The following is a 24,448-nucleotide window of genomic DNA, read 5'->3' on the forward strand; positions in this document are numbered from 1 at the left end:
GCTGAGCAGGGAGCCCGACGCGGGGCTCGATCCCAGGACCCTGGGATCACGACCTGAGCCAAAGGCAGACGCTTAACCATCTGAGCCACCCAGGGGCCCCGAGTTTATTTTAATTTTTTTATTATTTATTTAAAGATTTATTTATTGTAGAGAGAGAACATGTGTGTGCGAGTTGAGGGGGGCACAGAGAGAGAGAAAGGAGAGAGAATTTTCAAGCAGACGCCCTGCTGAGTGGGGAGTCAGACGTGGGGCTCGATCTCACAACCTTGAGATCGTGACCTGAGCTGAAATCAAGAGTCGGACGCTCAACCGACTGAGTCACCCAGGCGCCCCTTGAATTTATTTTTAAAGAAACTGTATATTATTAGTTTTTGCTAATTATGTTTTTCCAAATCAGATTGGAACAAATACATAAATACTAAAATAAAAATACAGTTGACCCTTTGATCAACATGGGTTTGAACTGTGTGGGTCACTTATATGTATATTTTTTTCAACAAATATATAGGAAAATTTGGGGGGATTTGTGACAATTTGGAAAAATCAAAAACCACATAGCCTAGAAATATCAAACAAATTAAGAAAAAGATATGTCATGAATGCAAAAGATATATGTAGATATTAGTCTATCTTATCATTTACTGCCATAAGATATAAACAAATATATTATAAAAAGTTAAAATTTATCAAAACTTATGGACACAAACATACTGTACATGGCACCATTCACAGTTGAGAGAAATGTGAACAAACTTAAAGGTGCAGTATTAAATCATAATTGCATTAAAATCACCTGTAATACATGTTGTACTACTATAATAATTTCATAGCTACCTTCTGTTGCTCTTGTGGTGAGCTTGTGTTTTGAGTATCTGCTTAAAATGCTGTGTGATGTGGGGCACCTGGGTGGCTCGGTGGGTTAAATGTCCATCTCTTGATTTCGGCTTAGGTCGTAATCTTAGGGTCCTGGGATTGACCCCTGCCTTGGGCTCCCTGCTCAGGATGGAGTCTGATTGTCCCTCTCCCTCTGCCCCTCCCCCTGCCGGTGCTCTCTGTCTCACATAAATAAAAAAAATCTTTAAAAAAATAAAGTTAAATAAAATTCCATGAAAAACACTGTGTGATGCTAATCATTTCCATGTGAGCAGTTCGTCTCTTCAGTAAATTGCGTATCATAGTAAAAGATGATCTCTGGCGGTTCTTGCATATTTTTTCATCATTTTATTTTATTTATTTATTTTTTAAAGTTTTTTAAAGATTTATTTATTTATTTATTTATTTGAGAGAGAGAGAATGAGAGACAGAGAGCATGAGAGGGAGGAGGGTCAGAGGGAGAAGCAGACTCCCTGCCGAGCAGGGAGCCTGATGCGGGACTCGATCCCGGGACTCCAGGATCATGACCTGAGCCGAAGGCAGTTGCTTAACCAACTGAGCCACCCAGGCGCCCTTTTTTCATCATTTTAGTGTAATGCCATAAACCTTGAATAACGCTAGGGGACCCACATGAAATGCTGCTAGTGATGCTGGAAGTGCCCCCAAGAAGCACAGAAAAGTCATGACATTACAAGGAAAAGTTGAATTGCTTGATATATACCATAGATTGAGGTCTGTAGCTACCATTTCAAGATAAATAAATCCAGTAAAAGGACTATTGTTTAAGAAAAAAGGGAAATTCGTGAAGCCCTTGCTGCAGTTATGCGAACAGGCACAAAAATCTTGCACTTTTTGCAAAATGCTTTTTTTTTTTAATCGCATATTGAAAATGCAGCTTTTATGTGGGTGCAGGATTGAAAGGCAGATAGAAAGGCATACCTATAAACTTTAATATGATTTGAGAAAAGATGAAGTCTTTATGACAACCTAAAGCAAAACAAAGGTGAAGTATCTGAAGTTGGAGAATTTAATGCCAGCAAAGGATGGTTTGATAATTTTAGAAAGAGGTTTGGTTTAAAAAAATGTCAAGATCACAGGAGAAGCAACTTCTGCCCACCAAGAGGCAGTAGATACTGGTTCCCAGATGCCATTAAGAAAGTCATTGAGGAAAAAGGATATCTTCCTGAACAGGTTTTTAATGCAGACAAAAATACCCTATTCTGGGGGCGCCTGGGTGGCTCAGTTGGTTAAGCGACTGCCTTCAGCTCAGGTCATGATCCTGGAGTCCCTGGATCGAGTCCCGCATCGGGCTCCCTGCTCGGCAGGGAGTCTGCTTCTCCCTCTGACCCTCCCCCCTCTCATGTGCTCTCTCTCATTCTCTCTCTCAAATAAATAAATAAAATCTTAAAAAAAAAAAGAACCCTATTCTGGGGAGAAAAAAATGCCACGAAAGACATTTATTAGTAAGGAAGAAAAATGAGCACCAGAATTTAAGGCAGGGAGGGATATGCTAGCTCTATTGTTTCATGCAATGCAGTCAGGATTATGATCAGGACTGCCCTTGTTTATATAGCTGCTAACTCCCAAGTCTTGAAGGGAAAAGATGCCCACCAAGTTGCCAGTACAAGAAGGTCTGGACGAGAATCCCTTTTCTGGATTGATTCCATCAGTGCTTTGTCCCTGAAGTCAGGAAGTACCTTGCCAGGAAAGGAGTACCTTATGAAGTTCTTTTGATATTGGACAATGCTGCTGAGTCACCCAGAACCCCATGAGTTCAACACTGAAGGTGTCCAAGTGGTCTGCTTGTCCCCAAACACAATGTCTCTAATTCAGCCTCAAGAAAAGGGGGTCATAAGGACCTTTAAGGCTCATTACACCCAGTACTCTCTGGAAAGGATTGTCAGTGTTATGGAAGAGAATGTCATGAAAGTCTGGAAGGATTTCATCATTGAAGATGCCATTGTTGTAACAGAAGAAGTCATGAAAGCCATGAAGCCCGAAACAATACATTTCTGCTGAAAAAAACGGTCCACATGTTGTGCATGACTTCACAGGATTTACGACAGAGCCAGGCAAGGAAATCATGAAAGAGTTTGTGGATATGGCAAAAAAAGATATGTGTGGGGAGGGTTTCAAGATATGAGCCTTGGAGAAATTCAAGAGCTGATAGACACTACACCAGAAGAATGAGCAGAAGATGAATTGATGGAGGTAAGTGCTTCTGAACCAGTGGCAGATAATGAGGAAGAAGATGTAGAAGAAGCAGCGCCAGAAAACACATTGACATTAGGCAATCTGGCCGAAGGGTTTCCATTATTCAAGACTACTTTGGATTTCTTCTATGACATGGACCCTTTTATGATATGAACACTGAGACTAAAGCGAATAGTAGAAGGAGGATTGGCACTGTACAGAAACATTTTTAGCGAAATGAAAAAGCATAAAGTCAGACAGAAACTACGATGTATTTCCAAAAGTTCCACCAAGTGTGTCTGCCCCTCCTGCCTCTCTTTCTACCTCTTCTACCTCTGCCACCCCTGAGACAACAAGACCAACCGTTCTTCCTCCTCCTCCTCCTTCTCAGCCTACTCAACATGAAGATGAGGATGAAGGCCTTTATGATGATCCATTTTCACTTAACGAACAGTAAACAATCATCATGCCGTATAGTTAATAAACTTACATATTGTGTATGTGTGTGTCTTTGTGTGAACATCTAATAGCTGTACAAGGATCATGAGACATTTTTTGTCATCATCATTACCTAAGTATTCATCATGTAGAACATTGTGTGCAGGACTCACAGAAGTGGATTGTCTATCTTTACTTAGACATAAGGTGAGTGATACTTAATATAAAATTAATAATGTATTTGTTTTCTTACTGTTGTATAACTTTGCTTTCAAAGAATTATGTTACTGTTCAGTATGCTTCTCTTGTAATTGGAGAAACTGCTTATCAGCCTATCATCACCAGCAGGTAGTTTAAAAAAATATCTAACAAGTTTCTAATGCTGTATTATGAATATGACTTTATTACTGTATCCCATAAAATTTGTAAGACCATTTATTCATTAGTGTATAGGCTAAGCTACTGTGAAGCAATCATATTGATTACACTAGGCCACCATGAAGCAATCCTATTGCTGCTGCTTTGTTATCAATGCATGAACCACTATACCTGTAAATAAATGCAACTTTGTTTTTCACATCTTTTCATTTTTGATATCCAGTGTTAGTAGTACATATAATATCTATAGTGTTTTGTGTCATATAAGACTATTGATGTAGGTACTAACAGATGATAGAAGATTCATCTTGTAAACATACAGTGTAAACTTACAATATTGATAAATGTAGTACAGTACTGTAAATATATTTTCTCTTCCTTATTATTTTCTTAATAACATTTTCTTTTCTCTAGCTTACTTTATTGTAAGGGTATAGTATATAATGCATATAGGGGCGCCTGGGTGGCTCAGTCGGTTAAGTGTCCAACTCTTGATTTCGACTCAGGTCATGAACCTCAGGGGTCGTGAGATTTAGTCCCGCGTCAGGCTAAGCCTGCCTGGGATTCTCTCCTCGCTCTCCCTCTGCCCCTTCTCCCCCCCAAGTCCATGTTCACACACTCTTATCTCTCTCTAAAAAACAAAACCAAATAAAATAACAAAAAAATACATGTAACATACAGAATATGTGTTAATTGACTTATGATATCTGTAAGGCTTTCGGTCAGCAATAGGCTATTAAGTTTTGGGGGAGTCCAAAGTTATATGTGGAGTTTTGACATTGTAGGGGGTCAGTGCCCCTAACCCTTGTGTTGTTCAAGGGTCAACTATATGTACAAACCACATTTCCTAGGGCATTTGTTTCATTTCCCACAGTTTACATTTTAGGACTATTACTATCTCTAGCATAGCATGGGAAGGGAGAAACGAGCAAAGCTCATACAGATATAATAATTAATATTTATGTATTTCTTTAAAAAGATTGGTAGGAGAGGAGGATGGAAGGTTAAAAAGGATGATATGGATGGAGTTACTAGTGAATATTATTTCTCCAAGCTCTTCAGTGCCATCTTATTTCAGCTTACCAAGAGTTGTTGGAAATTGTTTCTGTATTTTTCTGGAAATGTTTCCCTTTGAAGTGGTACTATAATGAGTTTGTGAATCTCTCAATTAGGTAGAATGGTCTTTGTGTTGATGTAAAGATTTACTTCTTACCCCTTCTTTTTCTTTTTTAAGCTTCACTATAATGTGACTACAACCAAATTAGTGAATCCAGATCAACTCTTGAATGAAATAATGTCTGTTCTTCCAAAGAAGCACGTTGACTTTGTACAAAAGGGGTAAGAAGCACGCTTAGAGGCTGTTGCATTTATTGCTTGATGTCTTTTGAACTTTGAGAAGACATGTATTGATTCTTCACTTCTCTTTTTAAAAAATATTTCTCCCACCTCATTTTCATCAAAAAAGCTTTTATGCTAGTGTCATTGTTCATAATTTAGTCTCGTTGGTGTTATGTGAGCTAGCGCCATATTGTCACCACTTTCAAAGTTAGACTTTTCAAAATAGGAAAAATCCGAACTTCTTCCAGTTTTCTTTTCAGTCCTCTATTTTCCTCTGATGTTTTCAATAATATTTATAAACTGCAATCTAAATTTATGAGATACCTCAAACCAATTAGGGATTTATGTAGAACCCTTTCCTTTATGACTTGCTATTGGACAGGACTGGGTTTTCAGCACTTTATCAAATTATTTCACCTGAACTCTCTCCCACTGTTGAGTGAGCTGCCAGCAAAGCCTCCGTGGCTGTGATCTCATGGTCTGAATGGCCAGACCTCTTCTCATTACCTAAGATGTTCATATTTCTAAGCATTTCCAGTTATGTCTCTTTAAAATTTCATTATTAAGGCAGATAAAAAGAGCCACTAATAGATATAACAAAATATTTAACTAGAATATTCAATGTAGAGTAAGATTTTAAGAAACAATCTTTTGCAAAAGTAATTTTATTTTTCATTATCTGTAAATGTTGGTAAGCATTCCTTACCTGAACCCTGGCTTTCTTCTTTAGGCGTCATCAGAACACATATAACTCATTCTGGCTCATTCTTCATGCTTGGGCTTTAGTGATGCTTCCAGAACCTCTAGCCAAATCAGAAAGCTTTCAATAATCTTTCCTTCAGCATATAATCTCTCTTTCCGATCACCAACTAGCTGCTAGCCAATAATTTATTCTTCTAACTTCCTGATCAGCTGCAAAGTCTCTGCCTTGATCCCTTTTTTTCCCTTTTTAACTTTTCTGTTTGTTTTTAACTACTTTGTGAAAAAGCAGAGCAATAAAAGCTAAGTTTTTTAGTGGTGTGATCTTACTAATCTCGGATATATTCCCTTATGATCTTTTTCCAAGCCAGAAGAATTGGTTTTTCTCTTCCATAGACTGAATTGCTCTATGCTTCATCTTCCCATCAGGAACCTTAACTATAGGGCACTCCTTTTGGTACTCCTATTTCTGATAATGATTGCTCATTTTTAAGAGATCAAGACCCCAAACACAGATCTAAATTAGTAAGAAAAAGGATGATGTTTTGTGAAACCTCATAACAGATACAAGTAATTTGTCTACACTTCTGTGGAACACTGCCTAGTCATAAATATTTAGGGAACTAAAATTTAAAATTGATCTATTATTTTTTATTTATTGGAGATTAGTAAGACAAACTAAAATATCATGCAAACTAATTAAAAAATTGATTTACATGAATTCAATTTATCTAACTTTGCAGGTACATACCTATTTCTTAAGATGTGTTTAAGGCTTCATTTGGACTGGGCCCTTCCATCATCAGAGTTGTTATGTTGCAGTTCTAGTTATATTTACCATGTGTTTCAACCATGGGAATATACCATCTCCATGGGTTTTCTGTTATAATTCTGCCATAAAGTGTAACCATGCTTCCAGATATTAGTAATAAATTCTTACTACTATTAGAAAAATCTCAAAAACATATGCCGTTCTGACAGGTTGGTAGCTTCAGCTTTATTTATATGAAAGACAGAATTTTCCGATGAGGTGCCCACAAAAATATATTCTTAATCTTCCCTGCACTTTCGTTTGTTGTGAACATTGTGGAAATGGCCTAATGTTCAAAGATTACACTGTTGAAAGAGATGCACAAAGAAGGCCAGAAGATTTCTTGAGCATGAATGGCATGGGTAGCTATTAAATGAAGGGCTTTTCTTTGGACAAGGGAAAATTCTGATAGAGTCTTTCATCTTTATTCTTTCTTGAGATCCTAGTTCAGCTTCTGGGAAAACACCAGTCATGCTCCATGACTAAGGTATAGCTAAATCATTTGGAAACTGTAAGCAGTAATAGATTGCTTAATGTGACATAATGGTTCATTCTCTCCACTGGCCTCCTGGAGGCTTGGAAATCTCTTATACAGGATATTCATGATGCTCCTACTAACTGGTATCTTATCTTGTTTTTCACAGCTATACACTGAAGTGTCAAACACAGTCAGATTTTGGTAAAGTGACAATGCAGTTTGAACTAGAAGTGTGCCAGCTTCAGAAACCCGATGTGGTGGGTATCAGGAGGCAGCGGCTGAAGGGTGATGCCTGGGTTTACAAGAGATTAGTGGAAGACATCCTGTCTAGCTGCAAGGTATAATTGTTGGATGGCTCCCCCCCGCCGCCAGTGGGTGAATATGGGTGTGATACAGCCTATATGGAGACTGGTGTGCTTGGCTTGATTTTTAAAGTTCTTTGGAACTACAGACTTGTTTCTAAAGAGCTGTCTTAAAGACCAGTATCTTTTTGTTTTTAAACAAAAGATGTTTTGCAGATGAATCTCAGGTGTGCCCATCTGTCATTATCTATTACTGTCTTTTTTAATCATGTGGTTTTGTATGTTAATAACTGTTGACTTTCCTAGATTCACTTCCATATGTGAAAGTAAGCTCTTAACTATGTCTCCTTTTAAATGTGTAATTTCTTTCTGAAATAAAATCATTTGTGAATATAGCAGGCTTCTCCTCTTCTTTGTATTTGATTTTGATCCAAATAAAACCTCAAATGGCTTCCTGACTATTAAGTAGAGACTATTTGGAGATGTTTTATCTGTTATCAAATATGCCTTGGGCAGAAAAACAGATAAGAATTCATTTGCATAATTTTTTCCCCCGTCTCTGATTTAAGTAGGATTTATTGAGATCGTTAACTAAGTCACAGCTGTGGTTACCAGAGTTAAACAACACATTTAATATGTTGAATAAAAGACTATTGACTTCAGTAAGTGTGTTCGGTCAACAATAAGTATCTGAACTATGAACCCCCATGAAATGTTACTTTATGGTAATTTTCCTTAAGTCTTGATGTTGGCCCCAAATTTGTATTTTTATTTCATTTTATTGGTCTCTAAAGGCTAGCCCTCAAGTTTTATTTGTATGGATTTTACCAATTAAACTAGTTGGAGAAAAATAGCACTACTTCTAGTCAGTAGTGAGGGAGTATTTTGTCACTCATTTATTCAGTAAACATTTATTAAGTGCTTACAAACATTAGGTTCAGGGGCTGAAGATGATACTGTCTAGTAAACTCAGGGAGCTCAGGATCTATTAGGGGCAGATGCATAAACTAGTATTTATAGCATAGAGGGGATGACCAACTTTGTCTGGAGGAGTAAGGGATAATTTGTTCTTAAAGGATATATAGGTGTTCATCAGAAAGAGAAGAGGGAATATGATATTCTTGGCAGCAAGAAGAGTATGTGCAAAGGCGTGGAATTATGAAATGTCATACCTTGTTTAGGGTGGAGGCAGAAGGTGGTGCAAGGGGGAAATAGCTGGAGTTGAGGGCTGAACATTTAGCTGGAAATAAGTGATGGAAGAACTTGAAGGAACTCAAATGCTCCACTAAACTGTTTTGGCAAAGGGAAGCTCTCAAAGGGTTTTAAATTTTTTTAGAACAGCTTAGTGAAATATAATTCACATACTATAAAATTTACCTCTTTAAAGTATATAATTCAGTGGGTTTTATTCACATTTGTGCAACTCTCACCACAATCTAATTTTAGAACATTTTCATCACCTCAAAGAGAAACCCTGCATCTATTAGTGGTGCTCCCTATTTGCCCACCTCACAGTTCCTGGTTCCCACTAATCTACTTTCTGTCTCTGGATCTGAGTATTCCGGACATTTCATGTACAGGGATTCATACAATATTGTGGCCTGTTGGGTCTGGCTTCTTTCACTTAACATAATGTTTTCAAGATTCATTATGTTGTAACATGTGTCAGCACTTCATTCCATGTTACAGCTGAATAATATTCCATTGTATGGATATATCACATTTTATTTACCCATTTATCAGTTGATAGATATTTGGGTTGTTTACACTTCTTGGTTATTATGAATAATGTTGCTATTAACATTTCCATACAATTTTTTGTGGACATGTTTTCAGTTCTCTTATGTTTATATGTATCTTGGAGTGGAATTGCTGAGTCATTTAACATTTTGAGGAACTGACAAACTGCTTACCATTTTATGATCCCACCAGTGATTTATGAGGGTTCTAATATTTCTACATTCTCTATAACATTTGTTATTGTCTGTCTTTTTTATTTTAGCTCTATGAAGTGTTATCTCACTATGGTTTTGATTTGCTTTTCCCTAACGACTAATGATGTTGAGCATCTTTTCATGTGCTTATTGGTCATACATCTTTTTGGAGAAATATCTATTCAGACCCTTTGCCCATATTGAATCTGGTTGTTTGTCTTTTTATTGTTGAGTTGCAAGAATTCTATAGTCCTAGCTGTAAGTCCCTTACCAAATATATGATTTGCAAATATTTTCTCTCTTTCTGTAGGTAGTCTTTTTACTTTCTTGATGGTGTCTTTGAAAAACAAAGTTTTGGGGCGCCTGGGTGGCTCAGTCGTTGGGCGTCTGCCTTCGGCTCAGGTCATGATCCCAGAGTCCTGGGATTGAGCCCCACATCGGGCTCCCTGCTCAGTGGGGAGCCTGCTTCTCCCTCTCCCACTCCCCCTGCTTGTGTTCCCTCTCTCGCTGTGTCTCTCTCTGTCAAATAAATAAAATCTTAAAAAAAAAAAAGAAAAAGTTTTAATTTTCTAAAGTCCAATCCGGCTATTTTTATAAAACATAAGAGAAGAATCACTCTTGTATTCCTGTGTCAGATGGGTCTGGAACAAAAACTTTTGACCATGAACCACAGTAAGAAGTCTGTTTTACTTTGGGATGCATCACACATAAATATAAAACACTGCTTAGCCTTACTATAAATGTGATACTATTTTCTATTTTCTTTTGTAAACATCTAGTCTGACAATTGCAGTCTTTACATTGGAGTTTTTAGTATACTTACTTTAAAAATTTTTTAAATTTAAATCTCTTTTTTGGGGATTAATTCAGCCTAGAAATGTTATTATTGGCTCTACTACCCATCAGACTGGATCAAGTAAAAATAGGTACCCTGACTGCTATTTAAACTAAATCTTGCTTTTCTTTTTTCTTTCTTCCCTTTTTTTTTTTTTTTTTAAGATTTTATTTATTTATTTGACAGAGACACAGCGAGAGAGGGAACACAAGCAGGGGGAGTGGGAGAGGGAGAAGCCGACTTCCCACTGAGCAGGGAACCTGACGTGGGGCTCGATCCCAGGACTCTGGGATCGAGGACCCGAGCTAAAGGCAGACGCTTAACGACTGAGCTACCCAGGTGCCCCTAAATCTTGCTTTCCTTTAAGGACAAATAAATGTTAATGGTTGCTATAGCATCTAAAATCTATCACTTAGCTCTAATTTTATAGAGCCATTTGGAAAATTAAAGGGGTATAGTTGGGAGTTGTAAATGAGGCTGGGGTAGTTCCTAAGAGGCAAATATGGTTTAGATTGTTGACACTAAACTAAATCTGCATAGTTTTAAGTTGGCTTCCCTTTCCATTGTGCAGCCACACATGGACTTCTTTGGAGGGTGTATGTGAATTTTATGTCCAGAGGATGGCAGTGTGAAGAAGTGATGAAGGAACTTGTGAAGAATGGTGGAAGGAATTGAAAGTTTGGAACCTGGAGAACACTTAAGGTGTTAACCCTCAAATACCTAAAGGTCTATCATGAGGGGAAAATAGGAGACTTGTTTTGGTGATAGTAGCAGGCAAAGAAAGTCCAGTGAGAAGTTGGAGGTAGAGGTCATATCTTATTCATCTTTGTGTTCCTAGCATTTAGTAGTGCCTAGAATACAGCAGGGACTCAGTATATACTTATAAAGTTGAACCATATTGAAGTTAAGCTCACAATAAAGAGCTTTCAGAAAAACTCCAAGCTACCTGACAAGAGAGGGTGCCCAGGAATATAGTGGCTTCCCTGTCATTGGAGGTGTTCAGACATGTTGGACAGCCATTCATAGGAAAGGTCATAGAAGGGATTTAAGTACTGAACTGAAACCAATAGTCCTAAAGCTCCTATCTGTCCAGTAACAGTGTGGAAGATAATCAATTGTTTGGATATTGGGAGTAGAGTGACCGCAGAAGCTTTAGCTTCTGCATTTTAGGTAATTTTGTATATTTTGCAAATTGGGGATGATAGAATGGTGAGTGAGTTGAAGGAGCAATAAAAGGTTGTGTTTCTTGGCTGTGATAGAGAGAAATAAAGTAATGATCATAGTAACTACCTAGGATTGAACACCCACTGTGTGCCAGACACTGCACTGGATGATTTATATCAGGCATCATCAAACTACGGCCTGTGGACCACCCTGTAGCCCTGTAGTCTTTTTTGATAGTTTTATTGGAACACAGCTGTGCTCATATTATCTATGACTGCTTTTGTGTTAGAGTGGCAGAGTTGAGTAAATTTGACAGAGACTGTATGACCTGCAAAGCATAAAGTATTTACTATTATAAAGTATTTACAGAAAAAGTTTGCTGACCCCAGATTTAAATAAATGTTTTCAAATCATATACATATTAACTCAGTCTTTGCACTAATTCTGCAAGGTTGGTGGTACCCCTTTTTACAGAGGAGAAAGCTGAGTATCAGAGAGGCAAAGCAATAACTCTCTCAAGGTTATAAAGCTTGTAAGTGTATTGGCTTTGAATCAGGGATGACAGGCTCCAAAGTGCATGTTCTTTCCTATACTAGAAATAGGTGTAATACCTCTCTCCTGAAATTGTGCCATATAGAAAAGCATGATTATATATTATACACATCAAAAGATTGCTTTTTTTAAAGCAGCAATCTTACACAAACTGGTTAAGATGTAGGAAAACTTCACTAGTCCAGACCTTATCACAGTTGAGTTTGTTGTGTGATTCCTAATGAAAATAAGAAATTCAAAGTGTCTTCCTCTGCGTAAGAAGAATATAGTCTACCAAGGAAATAGGAATTGAAAGACTGTCAGCTTCTTGGTTCCACAGTGATTTTGTACATTTTAAAGAGCTTATTTTTATGACTATGATTATTATGTAATATAGGCTTATAGAATTATATATTTAAAAGCCTTTCTGTAGGCTCTGGGTTAGGGTCCATTTCCTTGCTTTTTCTAATTTCTGGAGGCTGCCCACATTTCTCAGCTCATAGCCCTCTTCCTCCCATCTTCACACAAAGGCAAGTTGAGTCCTTTTCACATCATATTACTCTTTCTAAAGTCACATTTCCCTCTGACTCACGTCATGCAGGAGTATTTCCCTGTCTTAGGGTTAGCTGTTGGGCAACTTTAATTCCATCTGTAAGCTTAATTCTCCTTTGACATGTAACAAATCATATTCATAGATTCCAGGAATTAGAATGTGATGTCTGTGGTGTGGGGGCATTCTGCCTATCACAATGATCAACTGATTTTTGACAGATACCAGGACAATTCAGTGGGGGAAAGAATAGTCTTTTCAACAAATGGTGTTCAGGGGCGCCTGGCCAGCTCAGTCGGTAGAGCATGCGATTCTTGATCTTAGAGTTCTGAGTTTGAGCCCCACATTGGGTATGGAGAGTGCTTAAAAATAAAATCTTAAAAAAACGAAAACAAATGATGTTCAGATAATTGGATATCCATAAGCAAAAAATGAAGTTGGACCCCTCCCTCACACCATATAAAAAATTAACTTAAAATGGATCAGAACCTAAATGTAAAAGCTAAAATGATAAAATTCATTTTAAAAAAGTGTGGGAGTAAATGCAATCTTGGATTAGGTAATGGTTACTTAGACATGACATGAAAAGCACAAGCAACAAGTGGAAAAATAGATATACTGGACTTCACCAAAATTAAATACTTTTGTGCTTCAGAGGATACCATCACAAAAAAATGAAAAGACAACCTACAGAATGGGAGGATATTTGCTAAATATATCTGATAAATGACTTGTAACCAAAATATAAAAAGAATTCTTAAAACTCAACCAGAAGAAAACAACACAATTTAAAAAATTGGCAAAAGATCTGAACACATTCTTCACCAAAGAAGATACACTGATGGCAAATAAATGTATGACAAGATGCTCAACATCATTTGTCATTAAAGAATTTGAAATTAAAACAAGATACTACTACATACCTATTAGAATGGCTAAAATCCAAGAAACTGACAATACCAAATGCTGACAAGGATGTGGAGCAACAGGAACTCTCATTCATTGCTGGTAGAAATGCAAAATAGCGTATCCACTTTGGATGACAGTTTGATAGTTTCTTACAAAGCTAAACATAATCTCACCATATAATTCAGTAATTGTGTTCCTAGGTCTTTGCCCAGTGGATTTGAAAACTTAGGTCCACACAAAAACTTACGTGTGAATGTTTATTCATAATTGCCAAAGATTGGAAGCAACAAAAATATTCTTCAATACATGAATGGTTAAACTGTGGTACATCCATACAGTTGAATATTTTTCAACAGTAAAAAGAAATGAGCCATCAAGCCTTGAGAAGACCTAGAGGAACACACTAACTGCATATTACTAAGTGAAAGAAGCCAGTCTGAAGAGACTACCCACTGTATGGTTATAATTAATATGGCATTCTGGAAGGGGCAAAACTAAAGAGACATGGAAAAAAATCAGTGGTTGCCAGTGGGATGGGAAGGAGTGTTGAATAAATGGCCCATGGGAATTTTTAGGGTGGTAAAACTATTCTCTATGATACAGTAATGGTGGGTACATAATATTATGCATTTGTGAAAGCCTATAGAACTTGACAGCACAAAGCATAAACTCTAGTTGTCTGAATCTGTTTAGGCTGCGATAGCAAAGTACCACAGACTGGGTGGCTTAAAGTTCTGGAGGCTGAGAACTCCCCAAGATCGAGGGACTGGCAGATGCCTGCTTCCTGGTTCAGACAGCTGTCTTCCCACTGTGATTTAACATGGTGGAAGAAGTGAGGGAGCTCTCCGGTCTCTCTTGTAAGGGCACGAATCCCATTCATGAGGGCTCCATCCCTCCACCTGATCACCTCCCAAAGCCCCACCTCCAAATACCATCACATTGGAGATTAGGTTTCAGCATATGAATTGGGGATAGGGGGCAGACACAAACATTCAATCTGCAGTATTATTGTATGTGAATTAAATCATTTAAGAAGTTGGAATTTCTCAAGGAGGAATGTATACTGTGACAAGAGACTCTAGCTATTAAAAAATGTATGAAATAACCTTACTGAAGGGGGAGGGGGAAAAGTTGCTGACCTGAGTAACTTTGGAAATGAAGAGAGTGTGTAAGACTCAAAACAAAAGGAACCACACATAAGCATTGTACTCTAGGTAATAAAATTGTTTCCCTTGAGAGGACAAGTTAACAATTCCAGTGATTGTATACTGGAATTGAAGTAAATGGATGGTAGATGGTAGAAGCTAGATCTCTAACTGTTGGAGTGGGAATTTACAGATAAGCAGGAGAAGGAGGCTAGAATGATCCATGTCCATGTGGTGATGGATTAGGGAAGGAGACATCAGTAAGAACTCATTTACTTTTTTCTTTTAAGAGAGGGAGAGTGGGGGAGGGGCAGAGGGAGAAATAATCTTAAGCAGACTCCACGCCCAGCGAGGAACCCAACACTGGGCTCAATCTCACAGCCCTGAGATCATAACCTGAGCTGAAATCAAGAATTAGACCCTTTAACAGACAGAGCCACCCAGGCTTCCCAGAGCTCATTTACCTTAATATAAATACAGATGGTTACATATAGAAATGTTTATAGATATGTATATATATACAACTTAGTATCAGCACATGTATTTCTTTTTTATTGTCAGCTGAGAAGGTCTGAAAGATACCCTGGTAGCAATAAGCAGACGCAGTGCCCAGATCTTGTTTCTAATACCATTACCATTCTCCAATAAAAGGAACCAGGACTCCTTGGAGAAATAGCTGGTTCTATCTAGGACTGGGACAGGAAATATGCAAGATGAGTCTGAAGCATAGTGCCAGGAAGTAAGGAAGTGCTAACAACAGCCACACTCACAATGATGGGAATATGTCGTCGAGTGGAGAGAACTTGGAGTTGTTGGCAGATTTTTTAAAATCTAAGTTGTTTGAAATAGTAGTTATTGTAAAAGCTTCGTTGTGTCTGAGCAGAGAGACTTTGGGCACTTGCTTGGCTTTTGAAAGCTTCAGGTTCTCAGCTGTTAAACAGAAAAAACAGTGCCCTCTTCAGGGGGAAGTTGTAAGAATTGTCAGAATATGTGTGCACTCATGATACTGGGTCTGTCCAAAGTCAGCCCAGAAGATGAGCTTCATGGTATCCTTCTAACTGGGCTCTATGTCGAGTGGTCTTGTCAAGACACAAATCTTATATGTATGCCCAGTCCTTCCGCTACTAAACCTAATGCCCCCAAATGATTAGCCAGTTGACACAAGGCCATTTGTTGAATATGTGTTCATTCTTGACTTACTTTTAACTTCATTTAGTTCAGTTACTCAGTCAACACTTGTTGAATTAGAACTTCATGTTGGTGCTAAGTGAGATATGGGAAAGAATACATGTATTTTCCTGCCATCAGGGTGCTTAGGGTCTCAATGAGAAATCTGTTGGGCAGCAACAAGATGCATTGAAGTTCACACATGGGGTTTGGCGGGGGGTCACTTTTCCACGTGATCCTCTAAGCCAACTTTCCAAGAGGCAACTGTTTCTCATAGCATATGAGAAAAAGGGTCTAGGGTATGACCTCTTATTCCTACTTTAATGCACTGTGAAGACTTAGCTAAGTCCAGCTGTAGCTTTTTGTATCACTATCAGAAAGACTGTGCACTTGAGCAGGAAGAGTGCTGGATTCTGGGACTCAGGCCTTTGGACTCCCAAGCTGATTCTGTTTATGACCTTGGGTAAGTTACTGGCCATCTCTGGGTTTGTTTCTATAAACATAACACACACATGCAAACATATACAAACCTCTTTTAGGGTCTCTCCTAGCTGATACGACAAATGATGTTGAGGTTTGATGTATAATTAGGAGTGATGGTTTCAAGTTTTGGCTAAGATAAGTAGCTCCAACAGAGTAGCTACAAACACCTCACCATGTGACATAAGTATATACCTAAAATACAACACTCCTTACAAAGGACACTGGCCTGGACAACACTTCCTCTATATTTAGGTGTTCATTCTGCTGATCTGCTGATCTGCTTGGTGTTCTGAATTCCCAGTCTGGTTTATACACTCTGAGAAGCCTCAGGCATTCACTTGATGGAGAGAAATAACTTGCACAGAAAAATATTTAGAATTACCAAGCAGAGTTACAGAGCAGGAAGATTTAATTCCAAGGGAGACTTGGAATTAAAGTTTGGTGGTTAATGGGAAATTTCTTGCATTTGTCTTAAAAGACCTAAACCATCCAGAAGGCCAGGGTGTAGTCAGAGGTGAGAGTGATACACTTTGATATTTTCGTGTCAGAGGTGCAAAGAAAAGACCTTTGAGGAAGGGGATATCTCTCAGGATTTAATATTTTTATTTTTATATTTTAATGTATTTTTAATGTTAAATTTGATTCTGTTTTGGGCTAGATATTAGAATGAGGAAATATTGATTTATACAATTTCAGAGCTGAAAAGGGCCCTTGAGATAAAAGACTACTGCCCCTCTCTCCACCCCACCCTGTCCCTGCCATGTCCTTAGCTGAGAGGAGGATCTTTTTTTAGAGAGAGAGATGGAAAGAAATCACAGGGGACAAGTCCAGGGTGACAAGATCCACCATCCATCATGGCTCCTGACCACGAACAGTTGGAGCCTTTCTCTTTACTCTGTGGTTTTTTTTTTTTTAATTAACCTTTTTTCATTTTTCCTACTTTAGAATTTCACATTATAGTCCTTTGTTCATTCTCCTCTTTTCTCTCGATAATGAAAATGGATATAATATGAACTTAAACTCACTTGCCCTGGGTCATTGCCAGTGCTTAATAAAAGTGTATTAGTATTTGTAGTAATGATAATAACCCACAGATAATGATGTCGCTAAAGACCAAAGGGTCCCCTTGCAGAGAAGCCCCCCCTTCCAGTCTCCTAGCTTTGCTGGATTTAACGGAGACCTTGACTGCTTCAGATAGTCATTGTCCCTTTTAAATTATCAAGGTTTCATGGAGACAAGCATTCTTCACTTAAGGGTTTTCCGGACTGTCTGATGGGCTGGGCTCTGGATAACCTTGTTCCTATGTCATCATATGTCATGCTGCCTCTCAGAAATTGTTCCCTGATGTTTGCAAAAATGAACTACTTAAAGGAAAACCAGAAGAAATTCCCTTTGTTCACTTACACACACACACACACCTTCACTATTGGAAATGGTTACACCTGGATAAGTGAGTCAGGATCATGAGGAGATTTGAAGCTGTGTGATGTGAGGCATGGCAGGAGGAGATGAGACTGAGGAGGAGATGTGACAGGCATGTTCACAAATCTGAAGGTACATGGAAGACGGATTTGAACTTTTCTGGGTAGTCCTATCGGGTATAAAGAAGACCAAATTTATGGGTATAATAAGCTGGATTTGGTTTGATATGAGGTAGGCCTTCTTAGCTGTCTAAGAAGGAAACATGCTTGCCCAGGAAGTGGCCAATCCCCTATCCCTGGAGTGCTTCAGCAGCAGCAGGGGAGTCCCCCAACTGGGACTGTTGAGGAGGGATTGTAAAGATTAGATGATGTCTGAAATGAATCACTTGAGGCTCCTTTCTAACCTCAAGGGGCAATAATTCTATAAGGTTCTTGATATGAGAATCCTTGATCCCATTTCTACATTGTAGAGTGGGAGTCCCCGGGGGTTTCTTGATAGAAAGCTCAAGTCTAGGATCTGGCTTTAGGAAGGGGAAAATGGCCTTTTCCAATGGCCCAGCATCTCCAGCTGGCCCCAGGGTTATATGAGTGGCTCTAAGCCCCAGGCAAACTTCAGCCATTGTCAACTACACATCTGAGGAATAGGTGAAGGAGCTGGAGACAGGAGAGGAAACAATTAGTCATCAAAGTTAAGAGAGGAGGCCTTTGAAAGAGGCATAGACAGCAGTCCTGGAGGCTGTTGAGAGGTCAAGGAGGCTAAGGAATGAGAGGGGGAATTGGATCTTTCAAGTAGGAACGCAAGAGTATGCTGGGGCAGAAGCTTGACCTCAGGAACACAAGAGAATTGCTGAGAAGTAGAGGCAAAAAGGTCAGATTCCATGCTTGTGGATTTAGCTGCAAGAGTGATGGGATGGAGGCTAGACAGGTAAGACCTATGAAGATGAAGGTCGAAGGCAGATTGGGAGGGGAATAAAGATGAGGAGAAATAGCTGATGTTGGAGGAAGAAAGGATGTTGGGTAGGGGAGAGGGAGAGCGGGAGAGAGAGAGCGAGAGAAATAACTTGCACAGAAAAATATTGAGCAGCATCTCTGTTTCTCAGATCTACAAATAGACTCCATGCAGATGGGACTAGGTTTAAAGAGAAGGTGAGGGTGCCTGGGTGGCTTAGTTGGTTGAGCGACTGCCTTCAGCTCAGGTCATGATCTTGGAGTCCCGGAATCGAGTCCCACATCGGGGGGTCCCTGCTCAGCAGGGAGTCTGCTTCTTCCTCTGACCCTCCCCCCTCTCATGTGCTCTCTCTCTCTCTCTCTCAAATAAATAAAATCTTAAAAAAAAAAACCTTAAAAAAAAAAAAGAGAGAAGGTGAGAAATCTTTTGGTTTACTAGGGATATTGAGGTGTGGCTGTAGAGGGAACTGCCCAGAGGTCAAGTCTCTAAGGGTACCATTATCATGCTTGTAGCTGAACTCGATGACTGTGTTAGCTCTTCCTGGCCCCTGACACTGTTATCCATTTCCTCCATTTGGAACTCTCTCTGCTTTTGATTTTATTCCCTTCTGGTTTTCCAACCATGCCTCAACTTCTTCCTCTGTCTGCCCCTTAGATGTTAATTCCAGGCTTCTGACTCTGGCCTACTTCTCTTCCTGCTCTTCACATTTCTCTAGATGTTCTCATCTATCCTGTGGCTCATGATGGCTCCCAAATCTGCATCTCTGACCCAGACCTCTCCTCAGCTCTCAGTCCTTCTACTCAGTCCACTTTCACTGTACAGCTCCATTTGGATGTCCCATAGGCACCCAAAAGGCAACATATCTAGACCCAAACTTACACCCCCTCGGACTGTTTTTTCCCCACTGTTCCCATCTTTAGGTTGACCATACATCCCTGGTTGCTGAAATAGTCTCAGTTTAAGCCTGTTGTCCCAACATAATTATTAATAATCTCCCTTTTCCTCTCAGAAATGTTCTGGTTTGAATGATACCTTATAAGGTCACTTTATCCATTTTGGACAGTAGCATGACCAGTCACTTAAATGCCCATGCCAGAAATTTCATATTTATCCTACACTTAGGATAAATTTGCTTAACTCCCACATTCTGTATTGTTTGTCTCATTCCAGAGGACTGAGCCCCTGGGCAGCAGGGACAGAGTCTTATCCGCTGTGATATTCTAGTGCCAAGCACAGAACCTGGTCTATAGAAGATGCTCAATAAATGTCAAGTAAAGGACATGAAGATGGAGTTAAGGGATGGAATTAGAAGCCATAGAATATTAGAGCTGGAAAGGGTGGGCCCTTAGGCCTATCCTCTCGTTTTATAGATAAGGAAATTGAGGCCCAGTATGGTGCATGGACTTGACCAAAGTCATGACCAGTTAGTGGCAGGTCAGTACTGGACCCCAGATCTGCCAAAACCTATCAAAGGCTCTTTTCTAGGTGTTTTAAATCTTCTTCATTAAGTAGAGGGACAACTCAGCCGTCTGCCTTCATTAGATCCTTAGTGTGTGTGTGTATGTGTGTGTGTGTGTGTGTGTGTGTGTCCCCTGAGGGTTTGGGGATGTGGTATGGAGGGGAAGAATCGATATTCTTGCTTCCAACAGTGTTCAAAGAAGCCGAGGAGACCCGTCAAGGCTTATTTGAGAGGCATTATACCACTTTTCTCTTGGAGATATTTTCACCTTCTTTTTTTTTTTTTTTTTTTAAGATTTTATTTATTTATTTGAGACAGAGAGAATGAGAGAGACAGAGAGCACATGAGAGGGGATAGGGTCAGAGGACGAAGCAGACTCCCTGCCGAGCAGGGAGCCCGATGCGGGACTCGATCCAGGGACTCCAGGATCATGACCTGAGCTGAAGGCAGTCGCTTAACCAACTGAGCCACCCAGGCGCCCGATATTTTCACCTTCTTAACATTGCCAGACCAGGTTAAAATAAAATCTGATCTGACAATAACTCAGGTGGTGTCTTTTGTTATTGTTTTTAAATCAAGATGAGAATCAGATGCTGTGAAACACAGCCTCAGCAAGCGGGTCATGGAAGGCTAGCATATCGTTTACTGCTCGATCTGACATCTTGTTGCTGGACATGAGGATTCTGAAAAAGAGGCCACCTGCCTTCAGTGGAGTCTTTCCTCCTTCTTTTAGTTCACCTCCAATTCTTCTCTTAGCCTGGTCTTGGCGAAGAAATCATTTGATTTTGAAAAAAGGATCCCTTTTTCTGCTCTTTATGTTCCTTATTTGTAAAATAAGTAGGCTAGAGACTCTCATCGCTGTGTCTAGCCCTGAGTCCCATCATGTTAAGGGTCCTCTGCCCATTGCTTGGAACAGACTTGGACATTCATATCTACCATAGGTATTTCTAATATAGATACATTTACGCTATCAAAATCCAGGTATCTGCTTTGTTCTTGGCCAGACTGAATCTCTCTTATACCTGATACTTAAATTCATCATTCCTTAAATGTCCAGTCCTCTTTCTTTTTAAAACACTCTAATATGCTTATTATTTCAACCATTTATATTTAACATTAAAGTTTAATCATGAAGTTGTTAACCATAGAAAATTATTAAATAAGTGAGTTTGGAATGAGCATGGAACAGCTGAAAAAAAAATGAGTGAGTATTTCAGAATGAGCACTTTGGAAAAGAAATTTATGCATAGAAAACAATGGAGAATTACAATTAAGAGCTCTGGGGATCTCAAACTGATTTGTCCAGCTATTACATAGTCATTTCAATTTAAATTAAAATTGTAACTATTTTCTAGTCTACTAAAAATATGAGGTGTCACATTAAGAGTTTTAATGGTGCGTTCTCTGGGGAATGCAAAAATGCAAGATTGTAGCACATAAATAACTATATAGAGAAAAGTGAATAAATTCTCTGCCAAAAATGAATATGATAAAAACAGAAATGACAGTGGGTTATTTTATTCCCTCTAGTGAAGCGCAGCTCACACATTAGAGCAAAGAAACAGTTCATAGGGTGTCTAATTCTGTATCACTTTGTCAGAGCTGATGAAAAGAACAACACAAAAAATTTTAACTGGTTGATGAACTCAGGCATAAATGAGGCCATATATTTTGTTCCCAATGTAAAAAAAAATTTAGCCATAGGAAGTAGGTTGATATTAATATTTGATAGCCCTGGTTCATAGAAAATTGGATTAGTCAAGGTTTTAACCACTGTAGAACATGTTTAAGGCAATCAAAAACTTCTGGAGGGGAAAAAAGATTAAAGTCAAAAGCAGGAGATGTAGCTACCTGGAGTAGGCTAAATCCTGATGTGTGTGTGTGTGTGTGTGTGTGTGTGTGGTCGTGTATGCTAGAATGGCTGGACAGAGTGGTTGGTAGAACACAGAAGATTTGGGATTTTATTGTAATACATGTGAATTATAGATAAAAGAAGTGGTATCTGGACATCTGGATAATGGAGAGAGTTAACTGATGTAAGAACCAGGTGCAAGAGAGTTACTATAAGTTTGGTTGAGCTTCCAGGTAGCCAGGAGAAAAAGGAAATTGGTAGGTTTCATACATCTTGTTGTCATATCAATGTCTTCCTGTTCCTAAGTTCTTGGAGGAATTTGTTGTTTGGAGCAGTAGTTCTCAAACTTGAGTACACTTAAGAATTATCTGGCCTCTGGAGATTCTGTTTAACTTGTCTAGGATGGGATGTGTGCATCAGTATTTTTTTTAAAAGCTCCTCAGGTGGGTTTGATGTACAGCCAGGCTTGTGGGTTAGTGGTGTAGAACCTTACAGAGAATAAATGACTAATCGCTGTTCAGCAGAAGATACAGAAACTCTTTATACAACCAATTATCATATTGATTCTTAATATAAGAGGAGTATTGATTTGTAGTTCAGTGAAGGCATTTCTAAAACAATTCAAATCCAGTTTTCCTGCCACATAAAATTACAGGCATCTGTACTTTGAGTAATCCATTCCTGAAAAACCAGACATTTTGCATACACATGCTAGCTGGGAGCCAATTTTTATTATTTTATTTTATTTATTTATTTTTTAAAGATTTTATTTATTTTTTGACAGAGAAAGACAGCGAGAGAGGGAACACAAGCAGGGGGAGCAGGAGAGGGAGAAGCAGGCTTCCTGTCAAGCAGGGAGCCCGATGTGGGGCTCAATCCCAGGACCCTGGGGTCATGACCTGAGCCGAAGGCAGACGCTTAAGGACTGAGCCACCCAGGCACCCCCAATTTTTATTATTTTAAATAGGAAAAAATTACAATGTATTAAATGCAACCCAAATCCCTCAACTAAATTTTACTGAGACAGTCAAATTCCTTTATAAACTTAAGTTACAAATAACCACATTAGGATGTAAAAAGGCTTACAACATTCCTTCCTGTCATTAAATGATACATAGGTTTTTAACGGTCATTTGTGCGCAGTGACAAAGCTTCTTTTAGGACTAGCCCCATCTGAGACACACTTCCTTTTTATTGTTTCCTGATGCGCTGTTCAAATTTTGTTCGATTCTGATGGTCTACCATTTATAGTTGGAAGAAACTTGAGGCTTTTCTCAAACACAATGTCACAGTTTTTGTGATATATTTTTTAATGAATGAAAAATTTTTCCTTTGTGAATATTGGCTTAAATATTATATTGAAAGATATGTATATTCTATGATATTTGGTCATTCCTATTCTGAGGGGCATTCTAGCAGGGAAATGCTAAACAGGGAGATATTCTACTTAAAAATGCATTTAGGGGGTGCCTGGTTGGCTCAGTTGGTTAAGCGACTGCCTTTGGCTCAAGTCATGATCCTGGAGCCCCAGGATCGAGTCCCGCATCGGGCTCCCTGCTCAGCGGGGAGTCTGCTTCTCCCTCTGACCCTCCCACCTCTCATGCTCTCTCTCTCTCTCTCTCATTCTCCCTCTCTCAAATAAATAAATAAAATCTTTAAAAAAATGAAAATGTATTTAGGGTCACCTGGGTGGCTCAGTCGCTTAAGTATCCAACTCTTGGTTTTGGCTCAGGTCATGATCGAGCCCTGCGTCTGGCTCTGCACTCAGTGCGGAGTCTGCTTCAGATTCTTTCTCTTCTCTCTGCCCCTCCCTGCTTGCTCTCGCTCTCTCAAATAAAATCTTAAAAAAAGAATAAAAATAAAAATGCATTTAAAAAGTCCAAGGTGGATAACCAGGCTTGAGAATTGAATTAGTAAGGATATTTTTTGGCTGCAAGTAACACAATACCCTCCCTCATTAAAGTGGGTATTCGTGGCAAGAAGTCCAGAGGTGGATAGTCACAGAGTTGGTCCAGCAGCGTAATGTTGTAATCAAGGGCTATAGCTATTACCACCTGCTTGATGCTTTACTCAACTCATGGTGTTGGTGTTGTCTCCCTTCATGGTCACAAGATGACTGCAGCAGCCCAGATACCATGCCTTCTGTCAACAGAGTCCGGAAGTAGGAAGGGATGGCAGTGAGAGAACTCCTCTTATTCAGTCTCTCTTTATATCAGGAGCAAAGTCCTTTTCACAAGCCTTCAAGCAGAATTCTAACATCTCATTAGCAGAAATGGGCTATATGGCCATCCATAGCTATAAAGGAGGCTGGAAGAATGGTTATCTTGCATCTACAACCTCCATCATGCAGGGAATCTGATGGGGGAGAAGAAAGGCTGGTGGGAAGGTCAATAGAGTCTAGATTCTCTCATTAATGAGCTGTGTGTCCTTGGGCAGGTCTCTTGCCCTCCATAAATTGATAGGGTTTCTGACAGAGCACTTCTGCTTGCATTTTAAGATGTTACTTACAAAGGTTTGTCTTGATTGGAAAAGAGAATGT

General features: G+C 39.1%; 1 protein-coding gene across 6 annotated transcripts in view; it reads left to right on the forward strand.

Moving 5' to 3' along the window:
• The window catches only part of MELK (maternal embryonic leucine zipper kinase), an 87,410-nt gene extending 79,507 nt beyond the window's left edge, over positions 1-7,903 (forward strand). For all 6 annotated transcript variants that reach the window (XM_045882699.3, XM_064578965.1, XM_064578964.1 and 3 more), the window contains 2 exons: positions 5,117-5,220; positions 7,375-7,903. In XM_045882699.3, coding sequence (XP_045738655.1) covers positions 5,117-5,220; positions 7,375-7,552 — 282 coding nt within the window. In that variant the 3' untranslated portion in view covers positions 7,553-7,903. The remainder of the gene's footprint in view (positions 1-5,116; positions 5,221-7,374) is intronic.
• The last annotated feature ends 16,545 nt before the right edge of the window (positions 7,904-24,448 follow it).

This window comes from Mirounga angustirostris, unplaced genomic scaffold, assembly GCF_029215605.1.
Source record: "Mirounga angustirostris isolate CCGP_5_RB_7025 unplaced genomic scaffold, mMirAng1.0.hap1 SCAF_15, whole genome shotgun sequence".
NCBI lineage: Eukaryota > Metazoa > Chordata > Mammalia > Carnivora > Phocidae > Mirounga > Mirounga angustirostris.